The sequence below is a fragment of the Schistocerca piceifrons genome, chromosome 7, assembly GCF_021461385.2.
Source record: "Schistocerca piceifrons isolate TAMUIC-IGC-003096 chromosome 7, iqSchPice1.1, whole genome shotgun sequence".
In the NCBI taxonomy this organism is placed as follows: domain Eukaryota; kingdom Metazoa; phylum Arthropoda; class Insecta; order Orthoptera; family Acrididae; genus Schistocerca; species Schistocerca piceifrons.
Window position 1 is genome coordinate 413,245,028 of NC_060144.1, and position 26,961 is coordinate 413,271,988.

Genomic DNA, 26,961 nt, shown 5'->3' on the forward strand with positions numbered 1-26,961 from the left:
TACATGTTCCAAGAACGGGAATGTCGTATCCATTATAATCTGTCAGCTGTGTGCTAGTTTTAGATTGGTGTGGAGAGCCTAACAGTTCATATGTGTGACACTTTAGCAATGTGACAGAGACACCTGTGTCCAACTGAAATTTCACAAGTTTCCCACAAATAAGTAAATGAACAAAAAGTTTATTTGACTGACATATCACTGTAGAAACTGCACGCTTGCTAGTTGCAGACTTGGAATATACTGCATTAATGACATGGGCCTTGTGACTAGAGTTTTATGAGTGGACTGAATTCTTATGTTTGTTCCATTGCAAACATATGGATTTTCACATGTCCGTCCTAGCACAAGCATAACACTGAACTTGTCGGGAGGGGCAGTCTTGGTGTTTGTGGCATGAATAACACCTAGGGCAAGACTTAACTCTGTTTGCCTGTGTAGCTGCCTGTTTAGTGAACTGTGTATGCGACAAGGAAGATTGTTTACTCGGTGTGCTTAGCGCACACCACCAGTGCAGAATGGGGTAATCGCAGCTAAGGGACTCAACCCGACAAATAGCTAGCTACTCAAATTTATGAGTCGAATAGGCACCGGAATTGTACTGATCTAGTATTTGCATTACCTGCTGAAATGATGGATCAGACTGTTTCAAAATGTGTTCTCTGGCTTTGACATTAGGTACATTGTACACAATCACATCACGTAACATAACATCCGAATATAAAGCACACAAACACATTTAAATTTCCATTTCCTTGTCATACATTGCAAATCTGTTACCCACTCAAGATAAGTTTGTTCTGACCATTTTTTGCTGTTAAAGAATTGATACCTAGCTGCTACCACATTCACTTGTTGGTCGTAATAGTTTGTTAGTGATTGTACAACCTGGCCTTAATCAAGTTCATTCGGAGTGGTGTTAGGAAAAGTTTTTGCATGAGGCGGAGCACTGTACTTCCTACTGTAGATAATAGATACGGAAGTTTCACAGTACCTAGTACATTGTGGGCCAGTAAATGTGCGTCAGACTGTGATAACCACTCGAGCCATTCCTCTTCTTGGTCACAAAACTGTCAAAAAGATGGTATAGCAGCTGTAGTAGGCAGTGCTTGTATCGTCGGGCGTGCAGTGTTGGCAAGTAGATGCTGCACCATGTTGAATAGTGCTGATATTTGCTGCGTCTGAAACTGAAACATCTGCATTAGCTGTGTGGCTTCTAACACTTGTGGCTGTGCTGCCAGAGCAGGAGGTGGGACAGGATTGTTGGGCATGTTGGAAGACACAAATGCAAAAAATATGCTAGGCAAGCAATCTAAATAATGACAAAATCTGAGAAAAGTTCTGCATCGCCCATCTGAAAACACTGATTAACAAACATGGCGAACGCTCCTGCAAAGTAAAGACGAGAGAATTAAGGTGCCTGCAAAAATATGTCCATGGCTGTCAGCAGGGAGTTCGGAGGATTCTCGTTGTCAGCTTTTGGCCCTTGCCCACTTGTCTCGTATAGGGTGCCTTAAAGGATGCTGCATTCTTGGAATGCTATACAGCAATTCAAGCAAGTAACATTAGTAGTTTTATTTCAATAAATCAGATTGACAATACTTAACTTGGAGATTTAAAGGAGTAGTCACACGCAATGGGCAACATGCAAACAAGTAATGCTCGTCACAATAGATAAAGTCCAAACAAGCAATGGACATGGATTGTAACACTCTCAGCTATGCCGTGCTATGCTCTGCAAATACATTCCACTAATGTCTGTATACTGAGCTGATCTGAGCAGCCGAGGCTGTCAGGAGTGACGCTTATATTCACTTCTTGCAGGTGTCGCTCTCGTCGTGGTGTGGTCCTAATCAGCACACCATTGGCCAACATCGTCTCACTGCCTTCTCTGATCTTCCATTCTTTATCTTCGTTCTGGCGCTTTTGGTTACACCAGAACACTTCGATTCTCTTCTGGTCCAGTTTTCTCACAGTGTTTCACTACCATACAATGCTGTATTCCAGACGTACATTCACAGCTATGTCTTGCTCCAATTAAGGCCTATGTTTGATTCTAGCAGATGTCTCTTGGCCAGAAATGCTCTTTTTGCTAATGCTAGTCTGCTTTTTATGTCCTCCTTGCTCAGTTTGTCATGGGTTATTTTGCTGCCTAGGTAGCAGAATTCCTTAACTTCATCTACTTCATGATCACCAGTCCTGATGTTAAGGTTCTCGCTGTTTTCATTTCTGCTTTTTCTCATTACTTTTATCTCTTCGATTTAATCTCAATCTATTTTCTGTACTCGGAAGACTCTTCATCCCATTCAGAAGGTCCTGTAATTCTTCTTCACTTTCACTGAGAATAGCAATGTCATCAGTGAATCTTATTATTGATGTCCTTTCACCTTGAATTTTAATTCTACTGTTGAACTTTCCATTAACTTCCACCATTATTTCTTCGATGTATAGATTGAACAGTAGGAGCAAAAGATTACAACCCCGTCTTGCACCCTTTATAATTTGAGCATTTAATTCTTGGTTTCCATTCTTATTGAATTCTTATTGTTTCCTTTTGGCTCTTGTACATATTGTGTATTACCCATCTTCTGCGTTAGCTTATCCGTACTTTTCTCATAATTTTGAACATCTTGCACCGTTTGACACTATTGAACGCTTTTTCCAGGTCAACAAATCCTATGAACATGGACATGTCTTGATTTTTCTTTAGTCTCACTTCCATTATCAAACTCAACATCAGATTTGCTTCTCTGATCCCCACACTTTTGCTAAAGCCAAACTGATCATCATCTAACACATCATCAGTTTTCCTTTCCATTCTTCTGTATATTATTCTTGTCAGCAACTTTGATTCGGAAGCTGTTAAGCAGTCTCAGATTTGTTGGCTCTTGCAATCTTCAGAATTGTGTGGATGATATTTTTCTGAAAATCAAATGATATATTGCCAGACTGATACATTCTACACACCCACGTGATTAGTTGTTTTGTTGCCACTTCCCCCAGTGATTTTAGGAATTCTGATGGAGTTTGTGTATCCTTTCTTACTTATTTGATCTTAAGTCTTCCAAAGCTGTTTTAAGTTCTGTCACATCATCAGACAAGTCTTCCTCTTTATAGAGGACATCTGTGTACTCTTTCCATGTATCCACTCTCTCCTGTGTATTTAACAGTGGAATTCCCATTGCACTCTTAATGTTACCATCATTGCTTTTAATTTCACAGAAGGTTGTTTTGACTTTTCTGTATGCTGACTCAGTTCTTCTGACAATCATTTCTTTTTTGATTTCTTCACATTTTTCATGCAGCTGTTTCACCTTAGCTTCCCTGCACTTCCTATTTATTTCATTCCTAAATAACTTTTACGGGAGCTGTTCAATAAGTAATGCACCACTCTTTTTTGTCAGAACATATTTATTGTTAAGAGTCAGAATTTGGGATAATGTACATCAACATATCTTGTCCATGTCCTATTTTTCTACGTAGTCTCCATCACATTCTGTGGCTGTATGCCAACATTGTGGATGAGCATATATTCCCTGCTGTTAAAAGCTCTTGTCCTGTAGGCATAGCCATATTTTCACTGCACGACTGACACTCTCATCATCTTCAAATTGTGTTCCCCATAGAGAATTTTTAAGTGGCCCAAAGAGATGGAAGTCTGAGGGTGAATGATTCAGCATATCTGGAGCAGTGGCTGTGATGGGACGTCCCAAGCATATCTGATCATGGAACTCTGTTTCTACATTTCCTGAGGCTGTAACTTCCTTTACCCATCGTCCAACTGTACTGTCAACTGCAGCATCGTCATGCACTGCACAAAAACATTTGTGGATGTCCATCACGGTTTCAAGAATTCAATAACAGCACGCTGTTTGTAACGCGAGTCATATGTAGACGCCATTTTGACTCTGTACTAAGGCTCTGCCATCTGCCGGAACGGTTCGAATCTTCACCAGTGTTCAGAACAAACACCAAATGTGAGGCACCAACAAGGGCATTTGTTTCTGTATTCCTGAATTTTCCTGAACATTTTTGTACTTCCTTCTTTTGTTCATCAGCTGTCCATTACCCGTGGTTCCTTTGCAGTTGGCTTCTTTGTACCTGTGATTTTCTTTCCAACTTCTGTGATTGCCCTTTTTAGAGATGTCAATTCCTCTTCAACTGAATTGCCTACTGAGCTATTCGTTATCACAGTATCTACAGCTCAGAGAATTTCAAGCATATCTCCTCTTTCCTTAGTACTTCCGTATCCCACTTCTTCGTGCATTGATTCTTCCTGAGTAGTCTCTTAAACTTCAGTGTACTCTTCAACCCTACTAAATTGTGATCTGAGTCTATGTCTGCTCCTGGGTCTGCCTTACAATCCAGTATCTGATTTCAGAATCTCTGTCTGACCATGAAGTAAACTAACTGAAATCTTCCCTTATGCCCTGACCTTTTCCAAGTATACCTCCTTCTCTTGTGTTTCTTGAACAGAGTATTCACTATTGCCATCTGGAATTTTTTGCAGAACTGAATTAGTCATTCTCCTCTCTCATTCCTAGCACCAAGCCCATGTTCTCCTGCAACTCTTTCTTGTACTCCTTCCCCTACAATCACATTCCAGTCCCACATGACTACTGGTTTTTCATCTCCCTTTACATAATGAATTACCCATTCAATATTCCCATCTACTTTCTCTCTCTCTCTCTCTCTCTCTCTCTCTCTCTCTCTCTCTCTATCTATCTATCTATCTATCTATCTATCTTCGGGTTGAACCATTGGCATGTATGCCTGAACTATTGTCATCAGAGTTGCTCTTACAGGCTATTTACTCATGAAGTCATTCATCAGTGGGAGGAAAAGTGACTAAAGGTGAGTGATTATCAACTGCAAGCTGTGAAACCAATGGCCCCATCCATTTTGTTCCTCTGTCCAGTCATGAAGGCAATATAAAATGTCATTAACTTGTTTCTGTATTGTACTTAGTGCTCTTATATATGGCTCTTTATTTGGGGTGGATGATTAATTCTTACAGAATGTTACAGAGTGTCTGGCTCATTCTTCGTAAGTGCAGTAATCAGCCAGGTTTGATTACTGCTGTACTATTTTTGCGTCTTTCATAGTATTGTTTCCCTTTGAATAAAACTTTTAGATTAAAGATTGGATTGTTGTGTGTGTGTATGGGGGGGGGGGGGGCTATGTTTCCTACCAAATATGTCATCATCTTCGTTATTACAGGTATGATATGTTGTTAAAAACCAAGTCAGGAAGGCTAGGGGTGCTAAGATATTTGAAGTTTGTGAAGGTTGAGTAGTTCCTCAATCAGCCTAATGGGGTGAAGCGTTCCAATTCCAGTCCTCCCAAGGAAAAATCCATCACAGTCTGAGAAATTGTACCCAGGTCCTCTGCATGGCAGTCAGACATGTTGAGAAGATGGACTGTGTCCTCAAATAATTACATGTTTAGTACTCAAATAATCACACATTAAAAGAGAGAGAGGGAGAGAGAGAGAGAGAGAGAGAGAGAGAGAGAGAGAGAGCGCTATTCTACAACTTCTTGGTGTCATCTGCTATGTTTCCAGTTTTCCTGGAATCTATCAAAACCGATTTGGTGTGAGAAACTAACACGGGGTAAACATCATCTCATTTCTTAGAGCCTTGTCTTTAACTTCATAATATTTGGATACAGATCTATTAACTTTCTTCTTTTCTTGAAGACCATTGAATGATTCTCTAGCTACTAATTTTATTCATCTTTTATTAAAGCAATAGTATAGGGATTGAGTCATCACAAACTGTCTTTACTCAGTTTTCTCCTGTTCATAAATATCTAATGTAAAGAGCTTCACAGATTTTCTCATACACATCTGTTGTTCTCTTGGAGTGGTGACATTTTCTTGCCAGACCTGCAAAGAAAGATTAATTGGGGTAAGGATAGAGTAGAAGCATTTCAGGAGTGAGCATAGCATACTGCGCATGGGCTCAACATCAAATACTTGACTTCAATAAAACACTGCTTGTTTACACTTTTTGCTTGGACCGAAACTTAAATGTATATGATCTTTTTTACACATTTGTGTATTTTCAACTGCACTGGTGTTGTTATAAATGCAAAGCAAAGCAAGAATAGTTACGTTTTACAGGAAAGTACCACAAAGGTCTATTTATGGTTATTGTAAAAGTGAGAGCTGCTTTATATATTTAAAAGAAGCAAGACACAATGTTATGCAACATAGGGCAATATTCTCTAATTGTTATGACCATGTATTGGCAAGGCTATAATAGACAGATAAATTCAATAGTGGAAAGAATTTTTTGATAGAGAGGAGTTTAGAGATGTGAGGCTTATGGGGTGATTCTGACAAGATCAAGACAAAAATTTTAAATTCATTTCTGAAGCTTTGGTGGAATTTTTCTTCAGATTATTGTTCTCACTAATTCATTGATGTCCACAAAATACTAGTATATGAAACGCCATTATTTTGTTCACTGTGATTGATGAAATGATGTTGACCTTTAAACAGACAGCACAGGAGAATGAAAACAATTTCTTCAAGGCACAGTTTTATTACAACAAGTTTGTGCAAACCTTATTTCTATATGAGAGTGTGTGAAGGTGAATGAAATGTATTTTTTGTAGGTTTTTTCAGCTAATTTTCAGCAGCTGATATATAAAAAAACTCATGACAATGAACTGCATTAACTGGATTTTATTAATATTACCAGTTTTGACCATAAAGCCATCATCTGCTACCTAACAACGTAACATTACAGTTTGTAGAACAACATTAAGACAACACAAATTGGTGCCTAGAAGTGACATAATAAAATGCTTACAAAAATCACTTAAAACATTTCATTTGTCATGAATATTGAAACACAAAGTGCTGAATATTTTAATGAACATGAAACACAGAATAAAAATCTCATTCATAGAATTTATAAGTGCAGCAATCATCCTGTTCATATGAGATGACAACAACAAATACAAAGTGACTTGGCATCCCAGCACAAAGATCTCATTATATTGAAGATATACCATATATTGATATGTACATTACTTAATTATAAAATGTGACAAATAATGTATAGATAGCTAAATCTTATCTCCACCATCGTAATGTATCATAATAATTTATTTTTTATACAATCATGCCATTCTAATACACAGAAAAAGCATACGTCAAGGTCTCAGTTGACCTGGTCACTATATAAAGACAGAGAATGTGACATTGTATTACAGTATTGTAAAAATTATAGCACAGCCTAAAACAAAAATGATTCCTAACATAAAAATGATACAATAATAATCATATATAAATACAAAGATGAGGTGACTTACCGAACAAAAACGCTGGCAGGTCGATAGACACACAAACAAACACAAACATACACACAAAATTCAAACTTTCGCAACAAATTGTTGCCTCATCAGGAAAGAGGGAAGGAGAGGGGAAGACGAAAGGAAGTGGGTTTTAAAGGAGAGGGTAAGGAGTCATTCCAATCCCGGGAGCGGAAAGACTTACCTTAGGGGGAAAAAAGGACAGGTATACACTCGCACACACGCACATATCCATCCACACATACAGACACAAGCCTATATATAGGCGGGATAAAATAGTATAGCAGATTACGGTAAAAAGGAGAAGGTGAATTCAAAGTGAAACTACGGTAAAAAGGAGAAGGTGAATTCAAAGTGAAACATGTGTTTACAATAATAATCACATACATAAAGTTAGTGACAAGATAAAGTAAGCTCTTATAATTGTGGCTCATCCAAGTTATTACATATCCTATGTATAAGCCTTTCTGTAGAAGATCTATACAAGATTCGTTATTCTATTAATGTACAGTAAAATTACAAATTTTCATCATAATTTTTCTCCCACATGTTCAGTAATTATTCAAGCAATTTGATTTTTTTGCATGGGTTCTTAATAATCTTAACACATCGAGGTTGCTTTTGACTGTGGAAGTGGAAAAATTGCTCCCCATGGGTGATTACGAGACTCGTAATTAATTATCTTTAATAATGTACCCATCCACTTTTCACCTTCTCTTCTTTGCTTAACACTTGTTTTTCTCATATAAGCTCTTGAAATACATGTGTTTCTCTTGTCTCGAAAGATTTCTTTAATTTTGCTTTACACAGCATCTGTTTCCCTAGTTATGTAAGTTTCTTGTGATTTTTATTTTTTTCCTATTCATTCCTGCTTTATCATTTTGCATTTTCTTTCACTCATTTTTAGGTGTCTGTATCTCTTTATACTTGCTTCCTTTGTTGCATTTTTATATTTCTTCCATTCTTCAATTATATTTAGTATCTCAAAAGATTTACACTGGACATTGGCTTTTTGCCTAATTGTTCATCTGCTGCCCTCATTATATGTAGTGCTCCCTTTGAAACTCTTAATCTTGTTGTTCCAACTTTTCCAGATTCTACCTTTCTTTAATATCTCATGTTTAAATAATGATGGCAGATTTGGAAACATAAAATAAACACACTAAACCATGAAAGAAGTAGCTGAACAGATGAGCTTGCAAATGTCTTCTGAAATTTTTCAGGTAATGCTAAATATCAAAGAACATATTTGCCAGTGAAACACCAGATACATACAATAATGTATGGTTAGCTTTAAATACATCAGCAAATGGATTACAGTCAAGAGGTTGAATAAAGAATGTCTTGGAAACAAGAGTCCGAATATTGAAATAACTTTCCAAACCACACAAAGCAGTTGCAACAAAAACAGCTTTTCAGTAAACACAAAAAATCAGCCCTACAACTCCGTTAGACAAATAAAGTAATAGTAGCATTAGCAGTGCAAGTGTGTGTGTCAACTTCCGTGGATAAGTGGTCAGCATGTCTGACTGCCATCTAGAGAACCTGGACTTAATTCCCAGCACTGCCAGGGGTTATTCCTTGGTAGATGGGAGGACGGAAATAGGGTGGACTCCACTTTGTGAGATTAACTGAAGAACTGCTTGAATGAGAAGTAACAGTTCCAAGGTCTAGTAGTGTGCTGATCCCACGCGCCTCCATACTGCATCCAAATAATGCCCTAAGCAGAGGATGAAACAATGGCTTGTCGGCATTGCATCATCCTCTGCGCCTAATCATGGAGTTACTTGGTTTTTGTAGTGTAGTACAGTGAGTGAGACACTTTTGTTGTCAGCTTCCTGTTTGTAATGTTCATTTTTTCCTTCAGTTGAGAAACTGTATTAACTTCAAATGATCCCATGTTGGAGAGATTTATGACAATGTACTACATTTTCTTCTTTAGTTGACTGCTGTGTGGTTAGAATTATTTTCTTGTGCCTCCTGCCTATTTCCTATTTTTAAATCCTTTTAAGGTAAGCTGTTAGTAATTCATAGGAGTTAACATTAGATCAAATAACTAATCAGATGCTGAATTGAATTTGGGAGAAAAGAAAGTTTTTGGCACAAATTGACTAAAAAAAGGATCGATTGACAGGACTCATCCCGAGGCAGGAAGGAAGTATGAAGGCAAAAACTGTAGACAGAGACCTAGGCATGAATGCAGCAAGCAGAGTTAAATGGATACAGGTTGCAGTAGATACAGGGTGGCACACGAAATGTGTTACCAATTGTTTCTTTCACAATTTACGATGCACATTAGATATCCCGCTGGGATCTCTACAGCAGTACCAACAGAGCTTGGAAAAACAAATGAGTTACAAAATGACGTGTAATTCACGATACTGCTGCTAGGAGACTAGTTAGCAGCAATGGCTGACAATGGAAGACTGATGACACAGCAACGATCGGCAATTGTGTTACTTTTTCATGAAACGAAAAGCCTTGTTGTGACTCAGAGGCGTTTTCGACAACAGTTTAACACACGACGGGTCCCTTGCAAGAAGACCATCCACAGGTTGTACGATAAATTTGTACAGGAAGGAACAGTATTGTAAGCGAAGTGACCTCGGCCTAAGCCTGTTTGTTTGCCCGAGAATATTGAAGCAGTACGAGTTGCTGTACACAGAAGTCCCGGGAAATCATGTAGAAAGGCAGCAGTGCAACTGGGAATATCCAGATGCTCCATTCAATGCATTCTTAAAAGTGACCTCCATATGTACCCATACAAGATGACCTGTGCACAGCAGCTCACTGAAGAACACAAGCAGCAGAGACTACTGTTTGCTCAGTGGGCGGAGGATAGAGAAGAAACTCACAACAACGTTTGGTTTTCAGACGAGGCGCATTTTCATTTAGATGGTGTGGTTAACAAAAAGAATGTACACTTATGGGCCACTGAAAACCCACAAGTGCTTCATGAACGACAACATTATGCTCCAAGGATTACAGCGTGGACAGCAATTTCCAGTCACGGACTTACTGGACCCTTTTTCTTTGAAGAAACTGTGAACAGCAAGCGGTATTTGAGCATGCTTCGCAATAGCTTCATTCCACAGCTTCTTGCTACTACCTTGCCCTTCAAAACGCAGTGGTTCATGCAAGATGGAGCAATGCCACATACTGCAAACACTGTGTTGGAGTTTTTACATGAGCATTTTGACATGCGGATCATTTCACTCAGGTTTCCAGGTCGCTTCAATGACGGACAAAATTGGCCCCCCAATAGCCCAGACCTCAATCCACGTGACTTTCTTCTTTGGGGGTACCTAAAGGAAAAAATTTTCCTGAAATGTCCACGTGATTTAATGGAGCTCAGAAGACTTATTCTTCAAGCTTCCAGTGAAATTACAGAAAACATGTGCCGTAGGGTAATCACTAACTTCACGCTTGAAGGAAGTTAGGAAACGAAATGGTGGACATATTGAGCATTTGCTAAGTTAGAACAAATCTCGATAGACGGCTCTTCATTGTAGTATATGTTCCTTTCAGATTGTATTGACAATAAAGTTTATATTCAAAACCAAAATGGTGACACATATCGTGCACCACCCTGTACATATAGATGAAGAGATTTGCACAGGATAGACTAGTTGGGAGAGCTGCATCAAACCAGTCTTCGGACTAGACTACAGCAGCAACAACCATTACTTCATGCACACAGCAATTAGTGGGATCTTTGCAATGCAAATAGATATCTTCATTCTTTCTTACTCTACGCTGTTAATTTTTTTCCAGGCATGCAGTAAACTTACTAGTCAGTCTTCCTGGGAGCTGCTATTCAGAACTATTGACACTTGCAGACAGACTGTGCCCACCTGAGCTGGAATGTGAAGGATATAACATGGCAGTGGTGGAAATAATATTGGAACTGTTGGATGAAAAGCTGGAAGACCAGGTAGTTATCGATTCTCTATTACCAAATGTCACGTGTGTTTTGGAGTTAATCTGGGAACATAGATCAATTTTGACATCATTCTTGATTGTGTACAAGCATTACCACGTATACAGTTCACTGATTTGAATTTAACTACATAAGCTATTGCCCACAAAACCTGTGTCAAACATTATTTCTTATTACTATTCTATGTTTCTGATTTATGTAACTAAAAAGGAATCTACACTTTGTCCCTAGATCTGCCCCAAGAGTCACATTTAAATAGCAGAAATTAAGAGTTGGAAGATTCTTACATGTTTATTCTCCTGAAGCTGCAGTTTAATAATGAATTCAGAGCTAAAATAATAAGTGAATAATAGTACTAAAGACACTTCAACATTTGTTATTTATTTATTTAACCTGATCAGCTTAGGGCCTTCAGGCCATCTCCTACCAGGGTTTCACAAATACAATACTTTTTACATCATAGTTACTTGAGCAATAACAATAATTTTAGGATGACAAATAGTAATAAAATAGTATTAATAGAATTAAAAATGATTTCACCTCTATTAATACTACTGCTGCTGCCACCAGTAATAATAATAATGATAATAATAACAATAATAAATAACAGCCATAAAATAATAACAACAACAATATTAATAGTAATAGTGGCAGATACAAAAAATATTTATTGGATAGATGAAAGAATCTACTCATTAAGTGATGGCATGAGAACACACAGATAAAGATATCGATATTTGCAAGCTGTTGGAGCCTTCTTCTGGCAGAACGGTTGAAGGGGAAGGAAGAGGGATGAAGGAAAAGAACTGGCGAGATGCAGGAAATGGACAGAGTTTGAAAAAGGCACCCACAACTCATGGGCAGAAAGGATGAGATTCCTTGTCATCTGATGTGCGAAAATCTCTGCACTTGTCTGCATGCAGCCAGGATAGCTATGCAAATGATGTTGAAATATGATCAAAGAGTGAAACATCACAGACATATCAGACACAGGTGATCATAACCAGTTCCAGGTGACATGAGCACTTCAGAGAAAGAGCTTTCAGGGTAACATTGCTGTAATCAACAGTTGGAAGAATAAGTGGTTGTACAAGTTCTTTTTTTTCCTTCTTTTTTTCAGAACAAAAGGGAAGATCTTTTTAAATTTTTGTAGGGCATGCCATCTTGCTCATTGTGGCTGTGCTCAGTCCAATTTAGATTTATGTGCATTTTTGCTCCTAGATCCTTTCCTGAGAGAGAAAAATTGATATTTGTCCCATTTAGTATTGAAGATGATAGGGTTCCCCAATATTTCGGGCTAACGAGTCTAGAATGACCAACAGAGCCACTTGTGGTTTGAATGCATTGAATTTTGATTCTGTATTCTTTGCCCATTTTGACAGTGCATACAGGTCAGTCATGAAACTGTCAACATACATGTGGTAGATGCACGAGGACAAAACTGATGACATAGCATTGCTGTACAGGGAAAGAGTATAGGACCTAACAATGAACCCTGGGGAATGCCTCATTCTGCCAGCTTCCGTTGAGATTTTATGATGCCTGACACAATGTATTACTGGCAAGATGTCAGGTACAAATGAAACCGTTCCACTATGTTGCTGAAAAATGTAGGCTGCTAATTTTCTGATTAGTATTCATCCAGTAGATTGTTTTTAGTTAACTAGTTGGTTAACTGGTTCCGGACTGTGTATTCTAAGGCCTTGGATGTCGCCTAAAGATGTTGCCTGAAGTACATAAATAGGTCAGTAACCAGAGTGCGCTATGACATTGTCCTTTTTGAAGTAGTGGCTTAACTAGTCCCTGTTTCCAGGCCTCGGGGGAAACATTTGTGGTTCAGGAGTGGTTGAAGATATTTGTTATAGTGGGCAGTAGTGGGTCAGTAATAAGCTTCATCATTAGGACTACGGTGGCATTGTGTCCAGTAGATGCTGATCTGATACACTTGTTGATGTGTTTGATAGTATTGCAAATAACAGTTTTAGACAGAATTCTGCATGACTACTGTCATTTATCTGCAGGAAGTAATCAATAAGTATCTGTTTTATTTTTTTACTTTAATAATGAGCTCATAGCAATGTACACACACAGTTAAAAAGCTGAGGTTCCTTCATTTTCAAAATTCAGTGCTTCAGGTAAATTCTTCATAATTTGTTACATCATTATGGAACCACAGCAATCATTCTTGCTATTATAACAACGAGCAGTCCAAACTTCAATAAGTTATTTATGTTGGATTCTGGTAACTGGTTTCAGTCTACAAGACCATCTTCTGACCAGAGGCTCTAGATTAGGCTGTTCCAGCTCATCGGCTCCGTTGTGAGCCGCGGAGCGCTCCCTGCTCCAGGGAGCCGCGTCGCTCGCTGTGACCAGTCAAGTGGGCCGGCACGTGGCAAGGCTGGCTGAGGCAGGCGGCAAGACAAGCATTTTGATGTGCCAGCTGCGTCTTAAAAGATCGACAACCTCATACTCTTAGCTGCTAAGACGTGGTGACGTGCTACACCAGGAAATACCATGTTCAGGAAATAAATAAGAAACAACTGTTTTACAAGAAATTGCATACTACATTTATTGGGCCTCTGTAGCTTGACATTTTCTTTTCATTACAAGATCGGAAATATCAGGCGTCAAAGTGTTCGCAGCGTTAATTCGGAGGATGGCCTTCATTGTTGCATCCTGAAGAAACGATCGTTCCTTACTTTTTACTCTTTTCATTGCTGAGAAAAGCTGCTCACAACAATACATAGATCCAAACATGCACATGATCTGAGCGCCATTGTTGTGAAGCTTGGGAAATGTTTTTTGCTGTAATGAACGATACCATCGTGACACATCCAACGTGTTGTAGTACCTCTCTTTCAACAAAGTTGAATTTTGCACATCAGTAATCTCCAATTGAAGTGACAGTGACAAGTCATCGGGGGAAACTGGGAGAGGAGTGCTGAACACCTTGAGTTCCATTTCCAAACTAGTGAGGTCTCGGAATCGTGTTTCAAACGACGTGGTGAGCTGCTTTAATTTTGCTTGGTTATCGCCGAAATTAGTACCTTCAGGTAGTTTTAAAGAAGCAAGGCGATTGAAGAACGTTAAATGTCCATAACTCATCTGCCTTTCAAATAAACGTAACTTTTCCATGAACGCTTTGATCTGGTCGTGCATGTCAACGATTAGCTGCCCTTTGCCCTGCAGTGACAGATTTAAATTATTCAGATGCATAGTTATGTCAGCTAGGAACGCCAGGCCTGATATCCATTTTATAACTTTCAGGCAACGCATTTCTTCAAAATGGTTCAAATGGCTCTGAGCACTATGGGACTTAACTTCTGTGGTCATCAGTCCGCTAGAACTTAGAACTACTTAAACCTAACTAACCTAAGGACATCACACACATCCATGCCCGAGGCAGGATTCGAACCTGCGACCGTAGCAGTCGCGTTGTTCCGGACTGAGCGCCTTAACCGCGAGACCACCGCGGCCGGCGCATTTCTTCCCCTTTCATTTCGAGAAAAAGTGATATTTCCTCAAGAATGGCAAAGAAAACATCAAGAACTTTTCCCCGACTCAGCCAACGAACTGTACTGTGGTAAGGTATATCCCCATACTCCGCTTCCGTATCTTTCAGGAATCCTTTGAATTGGCGATGATTCATACCGTGACGCCGCAAAAAATTCACACATTTCATTACGCCACCTAGCTCTACTGTTTCAGCACACAGTGCCTCTTGGTGAATAAAACAATGAAGAGTCAAAATGTCCTTCCCGAATCCGTCCCTGAGTTTATTTTTCAAACGAGAAGCAAAACCTTGGTGACGCCCGATCATTTGTGGTGCACCCTCCGTCGCTACAGAATGGAGCTTATCCCACGGCAAATTCATATTGTCCACTGATTCACAAACAGCTTCAAAAACGTCATGTCCTGTTGCGGTGTAATCGAGTGGTACCACATCCAAGAGTTCTTCAGTTACTTGCAGCTCCATGTCGACGCCACAAACAAAGACTGCAAGCTGAGCACAGTTCGATATGTCGGTGCTTTCGTCAAGCGCTAGCGAATATGCAACAAAGTTCTCCGCCTTTTTCCAGAGCTGTGTGTCTAAATCCGCTGCCATGTCCAGTATTCGACGAGACATTGTTTGCTTCGAGAGGCAAACCCCTTCAATTGCCTGCACCTCCCTTGGAAACAAACATTCTGCAACTGCTACCATGCACGATTTTACGAGTGGTCCCACCGAAAACAGCTTGCCACTTGTCGCAATGATGTGACCGACCCTGTAGCTTGCTTGATTTGCAGATTCAGTAGTGTGTTCTCGGCTCTCATTCACCCGAAAATTGTAAACGCATTACAGAACACGAACTATGTTGCATGTTTTGATACCCTCCGTATTACGAAACCGTTTTTAAACTTACGTCTCCTGGGATGTCGTTCTTAAGCCTGGCTACCAGTTCTCTGCGTGCAACGCCTTCTACCTGATCGTAGTGCGCTGCTTGAAGACGGGTATTATGTCGTCGTATATTGTACCTCTTCGCTGAATTAAATACTTTATGACATACAAGACATTGCGGACGACCATCCCTCTCAATGAATAGAAAGGTATCCTCCAATAGAGGTACAGGACTCCCGCGGCTAGTCATAGCTGTCATTGAACACGGATTATTGCGTCAGTTGCGGCTGCATGCGGCCAGGGGGCAGTGAGTTCGCTTTCCCCCTCCACGCGGGCTCCAAGCTGCCGCAGTGAGTGCTCCGGCTCCCTGGAGCTCGGTTGGAACAGCCTGCTCTAGATGATATGAGGAGATGGTTCAGTGAGCTGCGTAGTAGCGACTGGTACTTGCCATGAACTGAACAGTTGGAAAAGTGACAAGTTCCAGCTGCACTACACGGCAGTTCTGTGAACCGGCTCCTCCCTTCATATGGAGCCTCTGCTCTGAAGATGGTCTTACAGATTGAAACCGATAACCAGAATCAAAAGTAAATAATTTATTGTGATTTGGTCTGCTTTTAGTAAAAAAACCAGATGCATCCAAAAAGTAAGTTCCAATCATGTCCAGAGGTGGCATGAGTAGTCGGATAGGAATGTGCATGCACAGGAGTGGAAAGGATGTATGTAGAATACTGCAGTGCAGTTTGAGTCTTTTTGTAGCAGTGGGTACCTCACAGTCCTGGGATAAAATGACTGCTCTGATATTGTCTCCCATCAGCTGCAAGATTCCTGCAGTTATCCAATTTTTGCATGCTCAGAAGCAGCCTCCAGCAGGGATTCATTGCCAGTTGTGCCATGTGTAGGGACACAACACTGTGAGTGACAGTACATTCAGACAATGGTGTAGGCAATTCGCTGAAGGACAAACCAATATTCACAGTGAAGGTCGTAGTGGTCGACCATCCCTGGTGACACCAGAACAGATGGAAAGTGTGTGGCAAGCAATTTTGCAGAGCTGGTGTTTCCCAATTTCAGAATGCTCTCATCAATTCCCCCAGATGTCGCGCTTGCTCTTGCACAAAATTGTCTCCTAGTGGCTTGGTTTTCATAAAATGTGTTCACGATGAATGCCAAGGCAACTGACAAATGGACACAAAACCAGACATCTGGCCACAGCATTGACATTCCTACAGTGGCACGCAGAGAAAGGTGATGAGTTTCTCGACCATGTTGTTGCTGGATATGAAACATGGGCGCTACGTGGCACACCAGAAGCAAAACAACAGTCCTTGCATTGGTGGTGTAGTTGTTCGCTTGTGAAAGCCAAATTCAAGCAGATAATCTCTGTTAAAAAAAATCATGTTCACTTTCTTATGGGATCATTGTAGTGTCTTCCTGTGTGAGTTTTTACTGCAAGGGGAGACAGTGAATGATGATTAGTATTGTCAGAAATTGTAAAATCTGAGGAGGGTGATCCAGAACAAGTGATGTGAGATACTGAAAAGAGGCATTGCATTTGTGCATGACAATGCAAGACTCCATACAGCCAATCCACACGAATGTGTTGAATCAGTGTGGATCTTCGGCGATCCATCCTACAGCTCGGACCTTGCCCGAAGTGATTTTCATCTCTTCCATCTCTTGAATCATTTTCTGGTAGGAAAAAGTTTCTACAATGATGCTGAGATGCAGACTGAAGTGACTTTCTGGCTCTGGGCATTGGCGGCAGACTCATATGATATGGGTATACAATTGATAGTGCACCATTACAATAAATGCCTCATCAATGGTGGTAACTACATTGAGAAGCAGCCAGTGAACCTGTGTAAATATTCCAATATATATTTTGTACTTAGTCATATTTTTGTTTTCTTTATCAATCGTTGAAACTTACTTTCTGAGTGCACCTTGTAATAAATTCTTAATGGTCTTGGTTCAGCCGTTGTAAGTAATGTGTGAAGTTGTGATGCCAGGGAAAGAATAGAGCTATGACATGATAGGATTTAGAGCTAAGTGTGCAAAGGACAAATGAAGTAAATTTCAGAATAGTCTCAATGCTAGGCATGGGAATGGGAAGACAGGTGAAATGGTACCTGTAAATGAGTAAAAAGTTTAGTAATCGAGTTATTTGCTAAAATAGACATGTCTTTTGCTACTTGAGAAGAAGGAAGGAATATTTAGAATTGCTGGCAGGATTAATTTTGAAGTAAAACTCTTTAAGAGAAAAGATAATACATGCTTATTTCTGATTGGTGGTTTTGTAGGTAATCAAGAAACATCCTGAGTCTCTGTGTCCGCTACTCACAGTTTTAGCCAAGGGAGCAAGATATCAGCGCCCAATTCGAAAGTTCCTAAGAGCAAGAATCTTACCTCCACTTGGTGAGCAAGTATTAACAAGACCAGAAGAGGGTGACACAATGCGGAATAAACTATGTCGTTTGCTGACAGCAGCAAATCCAGACACCAATATTTCACAGCTGGCTGCTGACCTTCTGTTCGTGCTATGCAAGGAGAATGGTATGCTTTTTTTTTATGTTGTCTAAATAATTGTAAGAACTGTGGAGCATCTCTGTCAGTTTTCCAACTTCTGTCCTCTGCTCACTCAAAGAGAAGTGATATACATATGTTCTATGAGATTTGACCTCTAGAGAATATCGTAAGTCTGTAAATACAGTTTGTCTTGTATGTTACTGGATCAAGAGCTTATAAGATATTTGAAGATTAATAATACTTTATTTTATTATTTCTTTATAGAATTCTGTGTACTGCAGATGCATTTGCTTTACTGGAAACTTTTGATTTCATGTCTTCCTTGCTTATGTATGATAAAATCTCAGTTAAAGTCTGATAAGCAACAGAACTAATAATAAAACTTCTAATTTTAAACAGAGAGATGAAATAAAAGCTATTACAGTCCTCCTCCTGCTCTTGTTCCTGTTCTTGCTCCTTCCCGCCCCATCCCCCCCTCTTCATCACATTTTCCTGTATGCTACCTTTACCATTTTTTCTGCTAACCTCTTTACAGCTAACTTACCCACACATCTATGATTAGTGATCATGCCATTAAGGCTTCACACGTAATTAAAAGCAGCATTTTATTGATTGTGGCCAGCTTAATTGAATGATGGTCAAGAAACAAAGACATTAAGCTGTCATAACGTAGTAACTGATGCAGTCAGCATTTACATTCTTCTGTAACAGAGGTCATCATATATGTATTGCTATGATGTGGTACATGTGAATTCTATGGCAGTACAACGTACAAGAAACACAATATTTGGCATTTACATAGTGTACACATGTGTGGCTGGTGCTGTGACAAAATGGGGACTGGTGATCTTGCCACAGTATTGGCATCAACACTACTAGATTGTTAGCCAAAACTAGTGATCAGTCCGATTAATTAAGATTTCGTGTCCAACCTTGACTACATGGGCTTTCGACCCCCAACATAAATAAAAAATTTACAACAGATCGTGTGTCACCTGGTTGGCAATGTCAACAAACTTGATAACCTCCTTTTTTCTACTACCTTACGTCTTTCTTGCTAACTTACCTCTTTTACCCTCCTAACTTGCCCTATTTCCCTGCTAACTTGCCCCTTTTTCTGCTAACTTCCCTTTTTTCTACTACCTTGCCCCTTTTTCCAGTAATTTGTCCTTTTTCCCACTAACTTGCCCTCTTTCCTGCTAATTACTCTTTTTCCAATTTGTTTGTTCTCCCACTGTCATGCTTTTTTCCTACTGTCTTGCCTTTTTTGCTGCACTAGCCAGGCTTCTTTCTGATAACTAGCTTTTTCCCATAGACAAAAAAAATCCTCAAGCTCAACATTCAGCATTTTCATTTGTGTAATTTCCCTGACCCAACTGCTTTTATTGCAACAGTTGCTACAAAAAATGCTTTTCATTTGCCTGTGTTTGATTTACAAAATGCAATTTGTAATGATAGGTTACATCTGTGAAAGAGCTCATAATGATAGGCTACATATTTGAAAGAGCACAAGGAATACAAAGCACAAAAAACGGGGAGAAATGGACAAAATAAACTTTTTGTCCATTTAATACAAATCACCCCTCTAAGAAGCTGATATTGTAATATATGGAACAAATCTTCAACAGTTTATGGAAGCTTCAGGACACAATTAAGTGGTGATAGTTGAAGAAATTGTTGGAAGTAAAGGGATAACTAGAAATACTGTCACAGTAACCTGAAAAAATAATAGGTCCAGTAAACCATAGTAAATAATCTGAACAGCTAACAGAAGATGCAGAGCAAAAAGGGGTTTCTCTATCTTACTCCTCCTCTCTACTATTGATCATTTTTCTCCATCTTCCTAAATTTATTTTGGTCTTCACTTCAGTTTTTCCCACTTTTATTTTCTCTTAGTTCATTTGCAAGTCAAATTTCTTCCTGCTGCCTAACAAACACAGCAATCATACTGGCCCTGCCTCTATAGGCCTCTCTACACAATCAAACTTGTCTGTCAAATTCACTCTTTCTAATAAGTCCTTACACATACTAACAAAGTTCGTCAATTTAACCTCACTTTTGAAGCAGATACCTTTTGTGTCATGAAGTATTTTGACACTAGTGGGAATGGCTACCACTGCAGGCAAAGCATTTCTTGCATTGGCTTTAGCACTTTGTATGAATATGAAAAAGAATTTGAGGTGCTGCTCAAGGAACTGTTTGAAATTGAAAGAGAAATATACTTATGAAAATCTGCTACAGGGAATAATATACTAAGAGCCTGATGACTACATCAGTTTTCCCGGAAGGCCAGTTAAATTTTTAATAACTGAGTTACTTCCCCTTCACACTGAAAATGTAGGCACAAGTATGCAAAAACTTATTCTCTCTTAGTTGTTCCTCTCATGGCAGTTCATTAAAATACCAAAACATGGGAACATAATCATTATAACTGGAGGAACCAGAGAGCTACGATTGAGAGGGGTGATATGTATTAATCACGGCTGAAAGCAAGGGGAAACTACTTTGAGGTTTGCCGATGACATTGTAATTCTGTCAGAGACAGCAAAGGACTTGAAAGAGCAGTTGAACGGAATGGATAGTGTCTTGAAAGGAGGATATAAGATGAACATCAACAAAAGGAATACGAGGATAATGGAATGTAGTCGAATTAAGTCGGGTGATGCTGAGGGAATTAGATTAGGAAATGAGACACTTAAAGTAGTAAACGAGTTTTGCTATTAGGGGAGCAAAATAACTGATGATTATCGAAGTAGAGAGGATATAAAATGTAGACTGGCAATGGCAAGGAAAGCGTTTCTGAAGAAGAGAAATTTGTTAACATCGAGTATAGATTTAAGTGTCAGGAAGTAGTTTCTGAAAGTATTTGTATGGAATGTAGCCATGTATGGAAGTGAAACATGCACGATAAATAGTGTGGACAAGAAGAGAATAGAAGTTTTCAAAATGTGGTGCTACAGAAGAATGCTTAAGGTTAGATGGGTAGATCACATAACTAGTGAGGAGGTATTGAATAGGATTGGGGAGAAGAGGAGCTTGTGGCACAACTTGACTAGAAGAAGGGATCGCTCGGTAGGACATGTTCTGAGGCATCAAGGGATCACCAATTTAGTATTGGAGGGCAGGGTGGAGGGTAAAAATCGTAGAGGGAGACCAAAAGATGAATACACTTAGCAGATTCAGAAGGATGTAGGTTGCAGTAGTTACTGGGAGATGAAGAAGCTTGCACAGGATAGAGTAGCATGGAGAGCTGCATCAAACCAGTCTCAGGACTGAAGACCACAACAACAACATGTATTAGTCTCGACACAAGTTGCTTGCATGCATTCATTCATCCTAAAGATTGGATATTGTGTATGAAAAATATTCACAACAAATGGAATTTTTTATTATACTGTAAGAATAAAAATAATTTTTTGAAGTTTTTGTTTTTAATCTGATTTTCAGGTCCATAATTTATTATAATCAGATGCTCATATGGATTAAAATTATTCTTGCATTTTAGTTGGCCGAATGGTAAAATATACTGGCTATGGTAATGCTGCTGGACTTCTAGCAAATAGAGGTCTGATGCTTGGTGGAGATGGAAAGAAACCTGATGGATATTCATCAGACAGTGAAGACAGTGATACAGAAGAGTACCAGAAATACCGAGACAGGTACTGTCAATTTCTTTAGTATTTACAGGTAGTATAATAAACCTCCTTGCATTTCCCCACATTAGCTGCTTTCTTGGTTCTCTGCCTTGAGATTTCATCCATGTACATGCATACATCAGACCTTTTTATATCATTCTCCCAGACACTTATTGAGGAAATGAAAATGTTGGTGTAAAATAGTCGCATGTCAATAAGTTTGTTAAATTACGAGGGTAATCCCAAAAGTAAGGTCTATTTTTTTTATAAGTACATAGACCTGTTTATTTCTACAGTGGCTTACATCAGTTTACAGCTTGAACATTTAGCTATTTTTCGACATAATCACCATTTCTGTCGATGCATTTTTGTAGACGCTGTGGCAGTTTTTGTATGCCCATGTCATACCAGCTCGCCGCCATGCGGTTCCGAAAGTTATGAACCTCTTCTTTCACCTTGTCGTCAGAGCCATATCACTGGGACCACAATTAACGCTGACAGGTACTGTGAGACTCTGAAAAAACTCAAACGGGCAATTCAGAACCGGAGAAGAGGAATGTTGAGCAACGGCATACACATTCTCCATGACAACGCTCACCCACACATCACTCGGCAAACCGTTGCTCTCCTGCAACAGTTTCAGTGGAACATAATCACCCACCCATTCTATAGCCTTGACTTGGCACCCAGTGACTATCACCTGTTCCCTAGGTTAAAAGAACATTTGGCCTGAAAGCGGTTCAGCTCAAACAATGAGGTGAAACAAGAGATTCATAACTTTCGGAACAGCTTGGCGGCGAACTGGTATGACATGGGCATACAAAAACTGTTGCAGCATCTACAAAATTGCATCGACAGAAATGGTGATTATGTCAAAAAATAGGTAAATGTTAAAGCTGTAAACTGATGTAAACCATTGTACAAATAAACAGGTCTATGTACTTACATAAAAATAGAAGATCTTACTTTTGGCATTACCCGTGTATAATATGTGTTAATTGTGGAAAGCATGGTCCTGCATGAACAAGGGCAAACAGTAAGTGAAAGTAATGAAGATAAAGCAGTGGCAAATGAACCATGGACCTTGCCGTTGGTGGGGAGGCTTGCATGCCTCAGTGATACAGATGGCCGTACTGTAGGTGCAACCACAGTGGAGGGGTATCTGTTGAGAGGCCAGACAAACGTGTGGTTCCTGAAGAGGGGCAGCAGCATTTTCAGTAGTTGCAGGGGCAACAGTCTGGATGATTGACTGATCTGGCCTTGTAACACTAACCATAACGGCCTTGCTGTGCTGGTACTGCTAACGGCTGAAAGCAAGGGGAAACTACGGCCGTAATTTTTCCCGAGGGCGTGCAGCTTTACTGTATGGTTAAATGATGATGGCATCCTCTTGGGTAAAATATTCCGGAGGTAAAATAGTCCCCCATTCGGATCTCTGGGCGGAGACTACTCAAGAGGACGTCATTATCAGGAGAAGGAAAACTGGCGTTCTACGGATCGGTGCGTGGAATGTCAGATCCCTTAATTGGGCAGGTAGGTTAGAAAACTTAAAAAGGGAAATGGATAGGTTAAAGTTAGATATAATGGGAATTAGTGAAGTTCGGTGGCAGGAGTAATAAGACTTTTGGTCACGGGAATACAGGGTTATAAATACAAGTGAAGTAGGTAAAAAGACGAGGGCTAGTAGAAATCCTTGGATAACAGAAGAAATATTGAATTTAATTGATGAAAGGAGAAAATATAAAAATGCAGTAAATGAAGCAGGCAAAAAGGAATACAAACGTCTCAAAAATGAGATCGACAGGAAGTGCAAAATGGCTAAGCAGGGATGGCTAGAGGACAAACGTAAGGATGTAGAGGCTTATCTCACAAGGGGTAAGATAGATACTGCCTACAGGAAAATTAAAGAGACCTCTGGAGAAAAGAGAACCACTTGCATGAATATCAAGAGCTCAGATGGAAACCCAGTTCTAAGCAAAGAAGGGAAAGCAGAAAGGTGGAAGGAGTATATAGAGGGTCTATACAAGGGCGATGTACTTGAGGACAATATTATGGAAATGGAAGAGGATGTTGATGAAGATGAAATGGGAGATACGATACTGTGTGAAGAGTTTGACAGAGCACTGAAACACCTGAGTCGAACCAAGGCCCCGGGAGTAGACAACATTCCATTAGAGCTATTGACAGCCTTGGGCGAACCAGTCCTGACAAAACTCTACCATCTGCTGGGCAAGATGTATGAGACAGGAGAAATATCCTCAGACTTCAAGAAAAATATAATAATTCCAATCCCAAAGAAAGCAGGTGTTGACAGATGTGAAAATTACCAAACTATCAGTTTAATAAGTCACAGCTGCAAAATACTAACGCAAATTCTTTACAGACGAATGGAAAAACTGGTAGAAGCCGACCTCGGGTAAGATCAGTTTGGATTCCGTAGGAATGTTGGAACAGGTGAGACAATACTGACCTTACGACTTATCTTAGAGGAAAGATTAAGGAAAGGCAAACCTACGTTTATAGCATTTGTAGACTTAGAGAAAGCTTTTGACAATGTTGACTGGAATACTCTCTTTCAAATTCTAAAGGGGGCAGAGGTAAAATACAGGGAGCAAAAGACTATTTACAATTTGTACAGAAACCAGATGGCAGTTATAAGAGTCGAGGGGCACGAAAGGGAAGCAGTGGTTGGGAAGGGAGTGAGACAGGGTTGTAGGCTCTCCCCGATGTTATTCAATCTGTATATTGAGCAAACAGTAAAGGAAACAAAAGAAAAATTTGGAGTAGGAATTAAAATCCATGGAGAAGAAATAAAAACTTTGAGGTTTGCCGATGACATTGTAATTCTGTCAGAGACAGCAAAGGACTTGGAAGAGCAGTTGAACGGATTGGACAGTGTCTTGAAAGGAGGATATAAGATGAACATCAACAAAAGCAAAACAAGGGTAATGGAATGTAGTCGAATTAAGCCGGGTGATGCTGAGGGAATTAGATTAGGAAATGAGACACTTGAAGTAGTAAACGAGTTTTGCTATTTGGGGAGCAAAATAACTGATAATGATCGAAGCAGAGAGGATATACAATGTAGACTGGCAATGGCAAGGAAAGCGTTTCTGAAAAAGAGAAATTTGTTAACATCGAGTACCATATTTACTCGAATCTAAGCCGCACTCGAATCTAAGCCGCACCTGAAAAATGAGACTCGAAATCAAGGAAAAAATATTTCCCCGAATCTAAGCCGCACCTGAAATTTGAGACTCGAAATTCAAGGGGAGAGAAAAATTATAGGCCGCATCTCCAAATCGAAGCAAAGTTGGTCCATTGTAATATGAGATACAATTTAGGTAGAATGAATGACAATACAGCTACAGTAGTTTGGTTCGAGTCGTAAGTTAGCCGTTAAGCTTTACCGGGTAGCCATTGCTATGCATCAGGCGCTCCGTCCGTATTTATACGGGTACCTTTCCTTTTCCACGTGCTTCGTCTGGTTTGAATTGATAGCTTATTTTTCTTTGATCTGATAAGCGCAGTTTTCTTTGTTAAAGGTGTTTACGTCACTCTAGGCTGAAAATGCTTTACTGTACTGTGTCATGCATTGTTTGTCGCATTCTGATAGTGCGTGTTTACGGCCTGTCGCCGCTCGCGGCATGGCTTGCTTTTGTGCACGCTACCGCCGCTTTTTTTTTTTTTAAAAAAAAGAGGAATCGTCTCATTACCGAAACAATGGCAAGAAACTGCTATTTGTTGTTACTTACACTGCTGCTTTCTTTGATAATGATCAACAAGAACCAAATAATAGACTGCGTATGATAGAAGATGTTCCGAACGAGAGTTTAGCGAAAAATTTTCTCCGTTTGAAAATCTTTGCAGGCGCCTCTTTAGTACATTACATTCTACACAGAAATTAGAGTCATCTTAGATTTAAAAATCTAGTCAATTGCCGTGCTTCATTTCTGACTGTATCACTATTAAGCATAAGAATAATACGAATATAAACATGACATGATATGTGTATTCTTCCGCGTTTGCTGTTGTCTCACTCTAGTTTCGTAGTTTATTAGGCAGACCGGATTTAAATGAGATAGCAGCAAACATGAAACAATACATGGCAAAATGTTTATTTGCGTATTATTCTTATGGTGATGAGAATACTGCATGTGATTCACAATTTATAAAAGTTCCTATTATAGCAACCATCTCTTCTCACAGATAGGAAAAAATTCAGAACGAGTTGGCCATATTGACAAACATCCCAAACAGTCTTTCCAGTCGGATTTTCGTAGTACATTGAAATGCTGCTACGTTCGAAGATGAACCATGCGGAATTTGTATTTACTTCGTTGGATAATGAATGAAAATGCAGTGGTCGAAACTCGGGGCGGAGAAAATAGCTCGTCTTCCACCTTTTTTTTTTTTTTTTTTTTTTTTTTAATTTATTTACTGACGCAGAGGTTTCGGCGCCAGTATTTATCTTTGTGCCTACAAAGCATGCCTGTGTAGCGCTACATATATTCGACGGCAGAAGTAAGTTGTGGCGGCACCCACCAACTTTTTTCAGAATTTTCGCTGGCTTTGCACTTGATTCTAAGCCAATTTGGATTACAAAAACCGGAAAAAAAGTGCGGCTTAGATTCGAGTAAATACGGTATAGATTTTAAGTGTCAGGAAGTCGTTTCTGAAAGTATTTGTATGGAATGTAGCCATGTATGGAAGTGAAACATGGAAGATAAATAGTCTGGACAAGAAGAGAATAGAAGCTTTCAAAATGTGGTGCTACAGTAGAATGCTAAAGATTAGATGGGTAGATCACATAACTAATGGGGAGGTATTGAATAGAATTGGGGAGAAGAGGAGTTTGTGGCACAACTTGACAAGAAGAAGGGACCGGTTGGTATGACATGTTCTGAGGCATCAAGGGATCACATATTTATCATCGGAGGGCAGCGTGGAGGGTAAAAATCGCAGAGGGTGACCAAGAGATGAATACACTAAGCAGATTCAGAAGGCTGTAGGTTGCAGCAAGTACTGGGAGATGAAGAAGCTTGCACAGGATAGAGTAGCATGGAGAGCTGCATCAAACCAGTCTCAGTCTTGTATAACCAATGGAGGCTAACTCTCTCAAGAATTTAAAAAGATCTCAAGTAATAAAGCTATTTACTTTA

At 39.6% G+C, this 26,961-nt stretch overlaps 1 protein-coding gene across 1 annotated transcript in view; it reads left to right on the top strand.

The window, feature by feature from the left end:
- LOC124804848 (synembryn-A) overlaps positions 1–26,961 on the top strand; it is a 133,519-nt gene that overhangs the window by 73,308 nt on the left and 33,250 nt on the right. Inside the window, exons 6-8 of the mRNA XM_047265199.1 lie at positions 11,095–11,254; positions 17,939–18,191; positions 21,670–21,823. Of these exons, the coding sequence (XP_047121155.1) occupies positions 11,095–11,254; positions 17,939–18,191; positions 21,670–21,823 (567 nt within the window). The remainder of the gene's footprint in view (positions 1–11,094; positions 11,255–17,938; positions 18,192–21,669; positions 21,824–26,961) is intronic.